At 43.0% G+C, this 12461-nt stretch overlaps 1 protein-coding gene across 3 annotated transcripts in view; it reads right to left on the bottom strand.

Annotated features, from left to right (window-relative positions):
- The window catches only part of CACNB4 (calcium voltage-gated channel auxiliary subunit beta 4), a 137884-nt gene that overhangs the window by 12886 nt on the left and 112537 nt on the right, over window positions 1-12461 (bottom strand). For all 3 annotated transcript variants that reach the window (XR_009558281.2, XM_060279883.2, XM_035131616.3), the window contains 5 exons: window positions 10209-10339; window positions 9001-9077; window positions 7929-7948; window positions 7753-7833; window positions 6525-6583 (listed from right to left, as the gene is read on the bottom strand). Coding sequence is in view for 2 of the 3 variants with exons in the window: in XM_060279883.2 (XP_060135866.1) it covers window positions 6525-6583; window positions 7753-7833; window positions 7929-7948; window positions 9001-9077; window positions 10209-10339 (368 nt within the window). In the remaining variant the exon portion in view is untranslated. The remainder of the gene's footprint in view (window positions 1-6524; window positions 6584-7752; window positions 7834-7928; window positions 7949-9000; window positions 9078-10208; window positions 10340-12461) is intronic.

Genomic DNA, 12461 nt, shown 5'->3' with positions numbered 1-12461 from the left:
CCAGTCATGACCGACTCTGGGGTTGCGCGCTCATCTCGCATTATTGGCCGAGGGAGCCGGCGTACAGCTTCCAGGTCATGTGGCCAGCATGACAAAGCCGCTTCTGGCAAACCAGAGCAGCACATGGAAACGCCGTTTACCTTCCCGCTGTAGCGGTTCCTATTTATCTACTTGCATTTTGACGTGCTTTCGAACTGCTAGGTTGGCAGGAGCTGGGACCAAGCAACGGGAGCTCACCCCGTCACAGGGATTTGAACTGCCAACCTTCTGATCAGCAAGCCTTAGGCTCAGTGGTTTAACCACAGCGCCACCTGGGTCCCTTACGGAACAGCAATTTAAAAAACCATGGATTCTCCACCTACAGCCAAAGCCAGTGTCCTTCAGCTACACAAGAGATTTGTGTTCCAAAAAGTGAGAAGTGGCAGGATTCCAAAATTGTGCCAGGCTCAGGGAAAGGTTGGCAGGATCTCCATTTTATGAAGATAACCAGCACATCTTGTTTACATTTCTAATCCAGCTTTCCTGTTCAAGCTGTTTCGTGAAGCCACAGAGCACATCAATATTCCAGTTGTGTGTGTGTACCTCCCCATACACACACAAAGGAGACAGCACGGCCCTCACCAGTACCAATATTTGACCCAAAGGCTTGGAAATATCCCAAGGCCTAATGCTCTGTTATTGAAGTAAATGATATGCAATAAACCAGAAACAGCAGCATTGTTTATCTAAGGTAGAGAGGAAAAAAAGTCTGAGCTTCCTGAAATGCAAGAATTCACAGTATGACGCTTATGTTATGAAGGGCTTTGATATTCACACAGCTGGGCGCATGTTGTGCATGTGGTGTTAATATTTTGCATTAGGAAACATATTCAGAGGAAGAACTGTTGGACTCGGGTATTCCCCCAGGAACTCAGTTTAAAAACTTTCCAGCTTGTCATGGAATATATCATTCCTCCTTCATATGTTTGGGGACAGAATGCCAGGGTAAAAATATGTGGATAAATTTTGTTTTGAAAAAAAGTGTTTCAGAAGGCGCTGTCAGATCTTGGCATGGTTTTAAGACCTAGTGGGTTGGGTAGCTGGCTGCTGGTCTAAGCGCATCAGAGGAAAGCGTACAAACAAAACTAGCCTGATATACGTGAGAGCGGATTGTGGAACCACTGACGTTACTTTTTAGGGGTTTTCAGAACTTCATTCGAAGATAGGGAGCACAAGTTTAGCTAGTGTCCTCCTCACACACAATATATTAATTACCTCAGCCTGGAAGAGGAGGAGAAAGATGAAAGGGGAAAGATGAAATCCCAAGGGTGAACAACAACAACAAAAATAATAATCAGCCCCGTGCATTTCAAATTTGGGTCATAAAACACACTACAGAACATAGTGTTGTGCTTCTTAAGTGGAGGAGTCCCACAAACATCCCAAAATGGTTCACTGAAATTTGAAAATCTCCCACCTTAGGCATTTCATTTCGCCCCTCTTGTCTTGGCCAATAACCAGTCACTCCAACAATGGGAGTGTCTACGAGTAACAACATAGTGTGATCTAGTCTCCTGCCACATCTCGTAGCCTTCAGTGTTGAATAGTCAAAAAATTGTATTGTGTGACAAAGCAGGCAGGGTATATGTCACAACTGATTTAGATGACTTATTGTGTGCAAGAGAGGGGAACAGCCTTGGGGGTCTGACAGGACATCTTGACATGTTGCTGGGGGTTCCTCAACCAAAAGAGGGTTGAAAACCACTGGTGCGGGGTCATTTCATGTTCTAGTTCTGCCTGGAGATGCCAGGGACTGAACCTGGGGCCTTCTGCCAACAAAGCTGATGCTCCACAACAGCACTGCTCTGATTGGCTTATCCAGTGCTATTTTCTAGAAAATGAGGTGCCACAACGCCTCCCTTGTTCTCTTATAATGGGAATGGCACCCACCTGAGAGTTCTGGTGAGTTTTAGCTTTTTTAAAAAAGCCCTGGTTATCACTGGGAATGCTGTGCAAACCAAGTATTTTATTGACAGAAGACAGGTAAGGTTTCACTTGATTGAACAACAAAGTCTATGCTGGGATGGGAGGAGTCAACCTTTAACACAAATCCCACAATCCTAATTTCCCTCATATTACTGCTATTACACACTAGCGCTTATAGGCCTTCACATACAGTATCTCATGGCGAACCAGTGGCCCTCCAGATGTTGCTGGACTGCAACTCCCATCATCCCTCACCATTGGCAAAGATGACTGGGGCTGATGGGAGTTACAGTGCAGCAGCAACTGCACTGTTACACGGTGGAGTGGTCGTGTCTGGGGTTCTAGCTGCTTCTCCATTTTATTCCTCCATCCTGCCTCCAGTCTTCCATTTTTCTTTCTCTCAGCAATCAATCAGAATTCAAGGACCCCTAAGCTGTTCTTGTGTTTACAAACCCCTACTTTAATTGCTTTCTCTCTCTCTCCCTCCCTCCCTCTTCCCCCCCCCCCACACTTATGCAAAGCTTGGGCATTTTCTGAGCCTGCTGCTATTTCCTCTTCATGCATTGGTGGTGCTTTTTTTGACTACATAAGGCTACATTCAGATAATCTTTGCTCTTAGTATATAGAATAAGATGTACCATTCTAAAATTGTTTCAAACCAAGCACATATCAATTAAAATGCATCTCAGCTTCAGTGGAAAATGACTGTTTTCTGTTTGCTTGGATGCTTGTCTGTTCAGTGCTTTTGAAGCAAACAGAGGACACTCTCTTTTTCTGGGCAGTGTCATCTCCAAGCAGCAGTTTTATTTCTCACTACTGAGCAAATATTGGCTGCCCTCAGCACTTTATTCTGTACACTGTTTAAATTTTCTCTATTTCTGATAGGTAGTCATGTGCCAGGTTGCAATTAGAGTTATTTTGAGTTTCACAATCAGTTTTTTTAAGTGTGTTAAACATATAACAGGAAAGTTTCGGCTGAAATAAATCCAACAAAATGGCAGCTTAGAAATTACTTTATGAATGCTTTAGATAGTCTGTTGTTGTTTTTGCTGATAATGTTGTTCAATTCTTTTTGTAAGCCACTTTACAATCAAGCCTTGTGAAACAAACAACAAGATGGTATTACCATTTGAAAGCCTCTAGTTTCCAAAGTCTGTTTTTTTAAAATAATAGCTGACACAATAATTAATATCGCTAGCTCTTGTATTATATATAACAAAACAAATGAACACTGTTGCATCTATAGCTGTTGCCCCCAGTTTTGAATGCATTCAGGAAGTTACACCAACAATGCTCTCCAACTTCCACTGGAATCATTGTACATGTGATATATGATCAGCTGATCTTGGCTGCATCCGCATGCAGAAAATATTGAATGCTGAGGGACAATGGCATACATCTATGTTTACCAGAAAATCGCCCATGAGTACTGTTGCCACCAGAATTTCTAACTAGAGGGTTCTGTATGGTGAACTCATGGATTAACAGGGCAACACAGACATTTGAGACCCCAAATTCTGCCATCACTCAGGCTTTCCCACATGTTTGCCCTGCCCTACATTATGCTCAGCACTAACCACACGACTCTCCCTTGTTTGGCGGTAGCAGTAGCAACAAGAAGCCACAGTGTTACGTCTGTTAGACCTCAGGTGTAGAACTTCAACACTGGTGCACATATGCAGCAGCATCTAGGACTACCAGAAAGCACGGGGAATGCATTTCAAACCGTGCCTTTATATAGTTTCTATGTTTCCTGCCACCTCCAGATGCTGGTCAGCAGAACCTTGATGCTGGCCTGGAAGCTGTTGTTATTTGCTGCCCACCACGGTTACCATGCAAGCACGTGTCTAGGGGTTAACAGGACCCCCACTTTGAGCTCCAGCTGCCACTGCTACTCCCAGATAGCTGTAAAGGAAGGAGGAGACCAAGAAGCACCAGAGGGGCTCCGAGATGAGATACTGAGACTGGATTACCACTGAATGCCATTGAATCCTGATAAGGTCATACGGAATTACAATGGGCCCAAACTTTAGAATGGGTGCATCTTCCAAAATGATTTATTTTAATGTGTGTGCACCCGAGTTGCTCAAGTTGAAACCATTCAGAACTGCTCACCCATCATTACCTTGGAGATTAATAAGGCCTTGACGAATAATGTTTTTACCACCATTATGTCACTCCGATGAGAAGAAAGTTGTAAAGTAAAGTAAAATAAAATCCACATCTATGATTGTGACTATTCCCTGCACTTCTTTCTTCCAGAAGGCAATACTTTCCTGCTGTTTGCCAAGAAGTGTGATTGTGAAATTACTATGGAGTCGACCAGGAATCATTCAGATAGCAAAAGCAGTGAGCAAATGAATCTTTTGGAGAAAGTAAAAGCTTGACTGAAGCAGCAAAAAGCAGGAAATGAGGCTGGTAAGAGTGCACATTTTGTAGAGCAGCCATTTGAATGATAGGCTAAAGTCCAGCCTAGCCATTAAGCATGTAGCAATTAGGCATGAAAAAACCTCCCTTTACAAAAATAGCGGCATCTGGAACCAGACACCCAGTTCCACTCATCTACATCTACATATTGTAGATTTTGTGCAAGAAGCACAACACTGATAGGTAAGCATAACAAGCTGCAAAGGATACCACTTTTATGTCAAAAAGTAGTTTATTTTAACCTATTTGGACCTTAGTCCAAATACTAGGTCCAAATACTTAGTCCAAATACTAGGGTACTAGGTATATATGAGGCCTCTTTCTTGCTCACTTTTTAGTGGAGTGGGTTGTGTGCCTATATACAGGATTTGTTTTCCTTGTTTTGGGTTTTTTATACTTAATTTTTAATGTATGTGTAAGGGTGTTGTTGCGGCTATCTTGAGTAAGGACGCCCAAGTCCATACTTATCTTCAAAGGTTTTATTGTGCATAGTATTTACAGTGCAGAGATAGCAGAAAACATGACCTCCTAGTCACTCGCAGAATCCGGGAGTGGACATCTCCTGTTGTATGACCAGCATAAGAGCTTAGGCACCCTGAAACGCCTCCTCCCGACCTTACGTTTAGTGGCGAGCCTTAACTCGGTCGCAGGAAGGGGCTGCCTGTTCCCCTCCACCTGTTGGTCACGGCAGTGCAAGGGCTCTCCAACATCGCTGAGCCTTGCCTCCTCCATAGCACTAACTTCCTCATTCCCCCCACCTGACCCACTGCTGCTGCTCTCACTGCGTGAAGAGCTGGTCAACAGGATGGGGGGAGGTTCCCTCTAGGAAGGTCCCCTGACAGTATGTATTACCTTGCAAGTTGCTTTGGGTCATTATTCATGCAAAAGGCAACAAAAATTGAAATTTAAAAAAAAAATTGGTTGGCCGCTGTGAAAACAGGAGGTTGGACTTGACAGTCGTGTGGCTTGATCCAGCATGGCTCTTATGTTCTTAAAGGTAAAGGGACCCCTGACCATTGGGTCCAGTCGCGGACGACTCTGGGGTTGTGGCGCTCATCTCGCTTTACTGGTCGAGGGAGCCGGCGTACAGCTTCCAGGTCATGTGGCCAGCATGACTAAGCTGCTTCTGGTGAACCAGAGCAGCACATGGAAATGCTGTTTACCTTCCCGCCAGAGCGGTACCTATTTATCTACCTGGACTTTGACATGCTTTCGAACTGCTAGGTTGGCAGGAGCTGGGACCGAGCAATGGGAGCTCACCCCTTCCCAGGGATTCGAACCGCCGACCTTCAGATCGGCAGGCCCTAGGCTCTATGGTTTAGACCACAGCACCACCCGCGTCCCTTATGCTCTTACTCATCCATTATTGCTTTACGAGGGGGCAAAAGTCTCCCTCTTACCCTCATCTGCCTACAAACAAGAAATCTTAGTAATGTAATCTCTGTTTTGAACCCTTACCCTGGACAAATTGAAATGCCATGAAGCAATAGCAGAGAACAGCTGGCAGCTCCAAATTAGCAGCTCTTTGGGACATGCCAGCTATTTTGAAGTCAACCATTATTCTCAGCAAGTGTAATACTGTTTTACTGGACTTTATGTTGCACCTTGTTTTTAATGATATTCCTTTTATGTTGCATTTTTGTACATTGATTTTTAAATACTAAAAATCTTTTTTTAAAAAAATCAAATTGAATTTTTTATACCACCCTTTAAAAAATATTGTAGTTCTGCAGAGGTTTGGTCAATTTGGGTCGTTAACATGCACAGAAAATCAATGTGCTGTAGAAAAAGTCACTTTTTAGATCCTTGATTATGCATTGCACGGCAACAATGACTTCTCTAAGTGGGGCACTGCATTTTTCTCGAGAAGAAAGACAAGTACATTCCATCTATTTCAACTTTTAGCATTAATGCATCCAGGTTCAAGATTTGATTCTCTTGTTAGATCTATGCAGTTATGCAACATAATTAATGCAAATAATTAAGAAGGCTGCGTTCCAAGGTTAAGTGAAAGAATATAAGCAAGAACTAGGGGACTATGTTGACACATCCAATGGAAGCAATCAAGATGGAAGTTCCAGATGGAATCATTCATACAGGGCAGGAAACATGAAAGAGAATTTATTCCTCACCTCCCATCAAACCTGTGCTTCAGGAAGTCAAACAGGGCTTTCTGCATCATGTCTGTCACCTTTCAGGGATGAGGAATATTGAGGAAGAATTGAGAACAGAGATAAAGAAGCCCGAGATAAGAAAAGAGTTGGAAAGTAAAGACATTTGTGAACAGCCAATGCCCATTACATTGTCGTGAACATTTCAACTGTGGGATACCCTAAATGGTCAGATTTCCTTTGACTGACAAATCCACTTTTTAACTATACAGAATGAATACATTGACTGTTCCCAACATTTGCAAATGAGATACCGTACCCCAAAGCAAGAGCTCTGCTTCCCTCATAAATAAAAAGAATATTCACAACACTTCCCAAACTATGTTGGCAATACAGTGGTGCCTCGCTTAACGAATGCCCTGCTTAACGAAATTTCCGCTTAACGAAAGGATTTTTCGAGCGGAGGTTGCCTCGCTAGACAAATTCGTTTTATGAAAAATTTGTCTAGCGAATTGCGGTTTCCCATAGGAATGCATTTAACTTCAATTAATGCGTTCCTATGGGCAAAAAAATCCAATGTATTCCTATGGTATTCACTAGACGAATTTTTCGTTATAAGAAAAGACCCGTGGAATGAATTAAATTTGTCTAGCGAGGCACCACTGTATACAGAAATGAGAGGGTTTCTACTCTTTAACCCCACAGTGCAAGATTCAATCTGAACAGGTTTTAAACTGCCCTGGGAGGGAGATCAAGATAAGAACAATGATTTTATTACCGTATTTTAATTTTTAAAAACCATGTTCTCTAAGTTGTATTACTCATCAGCTTAAAGCAAGTGTTTCACTTTGCATATTTTATTCTGTCCAAAGTAAAAGGTGGCATTTCTCCCCAAAAGAGCAGGCAGAGTGATCAGATCAGGGAATAAAGCTGTGGGAACTGGTGATCCACTTCTGGCAATCCAGATGTGAGCAGTCGTCCCACTTTAGATTTTATAGATCTACAGTATGGTCCTACCAGGAATATAGATGGAAATCCATAGGCCAGAGCAGTGCATTTTGGGTAATTAACCATGTGCAGGTGGTTAATTGCTTATAGGGAACTGAGCCTGGTTCTCATTCAAAAGCAGCAGCAGCAGCAGCAGCACCCACCCAGTACTTGAATGGTTCGGGGGAAGGGGGAACAGCAAAGAGGGTTGTGAAGGGCGGACCAAGCAAAGAGTTTAATAGTAACTAACGGGAATGTTTACCTCATAGCCTTTTAGCGAGGGGCCAACTAGCACAACAGGCCTCATGGATGGTACTACATCGTAGGGTGGGATGTGTTCCGTCTAAAACAAGAACGGCATGTCCAATAAATGTATTGTCTTGAATGGATATTGTACGCTATTTGTACATCGTACAAGGTGGGAGTTTGTATACTTACCACTTTCTGTTTCTGTTTTGCTGAAAGATCAATAAATAAAAAAATAAATATTACTTCGCTTAACCATGTAAAAAGTCACGCAGCATGCAAACTATGCATTGCACAGCAATTCCATCTGAGGGTAGCCGAAACAGAAGAGCTAACAGTAATGAAATTGTACATCTCTTGACTTCCTTCTGAAGGAGCAGTATTGTTTAGTTTTATGAGTGCATTTCAGTTGCTTGTTCCATTCATGTTCACCCCAGGATCCCATAATTCATCTAGAACTAAAGGGTTTGCTTTGCCTTAGGTAGTAGTACTATTTAAACCTCCTCTTAGTCACTTGCAGTGACTTCCAGTGAGGCGGGCATCTAAATGACCCAAGCCTGGGCTGTGGTGTATGTGTGTGTGTGTGTGTGTGTGTGTGTGCACGCACGCACGCACAATCACTTGGGCCTCCCCCCCCCCAGCATGTCAGTATCAAAGACTCATGCAGTTGGCTGAACCCACAAAGCAGAGCCATTTAGATGCAGCCCCCAGCCATGTGAGGATCTACTCAGATACAAGCAGTCACCACATTGCTGCTGGGAGGTCTTAAGGGCACCAGCACATTCCATATAGTATAAAGCAAAATTCAGCTGCAAGCCTACTTATCTAGGGCATGCATAGAAGTCAGTAAAAAACATTTTCATTGGTCACAAACCAACAAGGACCATTTTTACAACCAAGGTTTATTTCCACAGCCGTTATTCAAGAGCAGCAACAGATCAAAAACAGCTATAAGATGTATCCTATGCAGAAAGCAAAACAGCTGCAGTAACTGGGTTTTTTTCTTTACATATCCATTTTGATATACATATTTCTCAAGTTAAAATTATATTTACTCCTTATAAACCGTAAGCTCGGCTCAAAAATCCGTCAAAGCTGCAATTAATTCAATATATGCAGCTGCTTTCTTCCATCACCCACAGTAACCCTATTAGCATGAGTGCAGGTTTGAACTAGGATTACTCAATAGATGGTGTCCTGCCTCCACAATCAAAGTTACCTTTAAAATTTAACTGACTTCCTTTTAACAGATATTAACACTCACCAGTGGAAGTGGGTGTAGCTCGAAAAGTACCAGACACCATTTCTCCAAGACTTGAAGAAGAATTCCCACTTGATTTCCTACGTTGTGAAGAATCTCCATTTAATACTTTGAGCAACCAGAGGATGATATTCAACAGGGTTTAGATTTTATTAAGGAACACACAGACTTCTCTGTCCATTCTTTCTCCCATAAGGGAAAAAAAGACACTGAATAAATACACATGAGGATAGGTGAAGAAGTTGATAAAAAGAAGATTCCACATACAAACTATAATAAAATAACTCCCCCAGAGTGGCTGGGGGAACCCGGCCAGATGGGCGGGGTATAAATAATAAATTATTATTATTATTATTATTATTATTATTATTATTATTATTATTATAATAACTACAAGGCAGAGAAATGCAATTATGCCCCCTTTAATCTCATCGTTTCCATACTCTCTGGTCAGTAAGTTACATTTGTGGACAATCATCTTTTGATATTTTTCTGATTATTCAGTCGCACACAATTCTCTACAAAGACTACCAAATCAGCCAATTTTCTTAGGCCCCAATTGCGTGGCAAAATAATTGCACTGACTTTGAGAATTTCCCTCACTGCTCTGAAATTCTCTTTATGAATTCATCATGATTTGCCTACACAAAGGTTATGCAGAGGTTAGGCTACATCTGGTCTTTCATGAGCATTCCTTCTGATTTGTTTGCAGGGTGATTATATGATAATAAGAAGAGAAGAAGAGTTTGGATTTGAAATCCCGCTTTATCACTACCCAAAGGAGTCTCAAAGCCGGTAACATTCTCCTTTCCCTTCCTCCCCCACAACAAACACTCTGTGAGGTGAGTGAGGCTGAGAGACATCAAAGAAGTGTGACTAGCCCAAGGTCACCCAGCAGCTGCATGTGGAGGAGCGGAGATGCGAACCCGGTTCACCAGATTACGAGACTACCGCTATTAACCACTACGCCGCACTGGCTCCCTCATAATAAGCCCTCATGATGATTTGCTTGGCATTTAAACTCTTGCCCCCCCCCCCATTTTCAGTGAATTTTCCTGCCACTTTCCAAACCGCAAAATGTCCACTCCTCACCTTCATGTGTGAGTAAACAAAGGCCACCCTGAGTAACTTACTGAAAAGGCGAAACCAGCTAATAACACAAATGCTGCACTCAGGTTTGTCTATGAGTAAAAGAAGTGTTTTTATCTTACCCTCCATGGAAACGCCCTCTCTTCTGCTCCTGCTGGATCCTGATGTTTTCTAGCCTAAGTGGACTTGGAATGAAGCCAATCTCGCAGCCTTCTTTAACTAATCTTCCTATCCACCAGTCATTGTTATATTTCTGTAACAAACGAGCACTTGGTTTGAATCCTCCCATTTAATTGTGAACACAGCTTATTTTGCGAGTTTCTTCCACTACCAGCATCCACTCACCGTTCCGCAAAAGCACCTTGTGTACTCCTTACAGTAGCTACTATAGTCAGGAATGGGGCATCTGTGGCTGTCCAGATGCCCCACCATCCCTGCTGACCACTGCCCATGCTGACTGGGACTGATGGGAGGTAGAGTCCAATAACATATGGAGGCCACAGATTCCCTGTCTCTGTTGTAAATGGACTACCCAACAAGCATGATATGTATTAAGAAGAGAACAGGTAGCAAAATGTGGGCACTTTCTAAAAAGACAGATAGGGAGAACTGCTTGAAATGTGATAGGGTGCCTCTATTTCTTCTCTTCTTCGCTGCCAGTCCTACAACCCTAATCCAAAGATTCACGGACATGTTAGCTTTCCCTATGCAGTGAGATTTTGACGTGAGGAAAACAGACAGACAGAAATTATTCACATCCATCTGGAGGAGGTACCATCCTATTATGACAGTAGCTCCATCAGGATGTTACTATTCACCCTTCCTGATCCCTTGAATAAACTCTTAGGACCGTAAGAAGAGCCTTGCTGGACCAGCATCCTGGTCTCTCAATGGCCAACCACAGACAAGGGAGACCTGAGTGCCCCACTTGTAATTCCCAGCACCTGGTATTCAGAAGCATACTGCCTCCGACAGTGGAGACAGAACATAGCCATCATGACCCGTTAACATTGATAGTCTTATCCTCCATGAATTTTAACACAGATTGACCGAATGCAAATAAGGAAGTGTACACATATCTGTTAATTTTAGCAGTGAACCTGTTGTGGAATCAAACTCACAGCATTTTGGTACGTGGATCATATTTCCCCCCCCCCAAGATTAAACTTAGGTGAAACCTTCTGATTTTCACAAGAGATTAAACCTCGCCCTTGTATAAATAATAAAGCTTCCTGCTTTTTGAGAACAGGTTTTTTTTTAAGTACAGTAAATAGCACCCAACAGGCATTTGAACAAACACACAAACTCCTTGAAAACCAAAGTGGGCAGCTCACCTGAAGCATTAATGGGGAGACTGTTGGATCCAGATGTTTGTGTATTGTTTGGGGCAGGGACAGAACAGCAGAGCTCATCCTGCCACGGGGGGTGGGGGAATCACTTAATGTGTGAAGGCACTCCTGTACGAAGCATAAGCATACATCTGCTTTTCTTTGTTACCCATTTTCCATGCATAACTTCCAGTTTGCTGTCGAAGGCAAAGGGCAAGATGGCACCTCTTCCCGATCCATGTGTAAAAGCCAACCGGACTGGAAGCTGAATCTTACTTCAATGTTACTATAAGCAGCTTCTGTTACACCTCAGGGCAGGAAGCTGCCTTAGGGCAAGCTGCATGGCACATACAGCTCTGTCTGCCAACCCTTCCCTGCTACTCTCTACCCCTTAGCACCGGCCACCTGAGGAGGCTGCCTCACTCTACCTAATGGTAGGACTGGCCCTGACACTTTGCCTCTGCATTCATCCTTTTAACTGTGCTGCATGCAAATGTCAAGATATGCACCTGAGCTATGTTTCAAGGGTGCACAATGTGCATGCTCAAAATATGTAAGCTTATAAACCCAAGAGGGATCAAATTATGTGTCTGCCCTAGCATTTTGATTCCTGATCCAGGCCTAGCCACCTCTACCCCTGCAACCTGCCCACGTGTCCACCTGACACTATTGTTCTCTCTCCCCCTCCCCCACTTTCTTGCAATAGGGGAAAAAATGAATTCACGATGAGCAATGCAGAATGCAAATAATAAAGCTGCATTGGGACGGGTTTGGAAAGCATATGTTGCTTGCTACTTATACTCACACAATGAAAGTGTGTGTGTGTGTGTGTGTGTGTGTGTGTGTGTGTAATATTGGAAAAGACCGTGCAAATTAAAGCAGTGATACAGGTAGCAAAGGAAGGGTGAAAGGAAATGTCAGCAAGGAGGAAGGACAGCGACCTAAGAGACATTTGCAAGGCTCAGTACATAGGCAAGTCCTGGGATTGGATCAGAGCTGCAGTTAGCAGTACAATACACACATTCATCAGTTGATAGGGTGGGTGTT

This window comes from Zootoca vivipara, chromosome 1 (assembly GCF_965207765.1).
Source record: "Zootoca vivipara chromosome 1, rZooViv2.hap1.1, whole genome shotgun sequence".
Lineage (NCBI taxonomy): Eukaryota > Metazoa > Chordata > Lepidosauria > Squamata > Lacertidae > Zootoca > Zootoca vivipara.
Note: the sequence above shows the minus strand (reverse complement) of the source record. Positions and strands in the feature narration are given on the sequence as shown.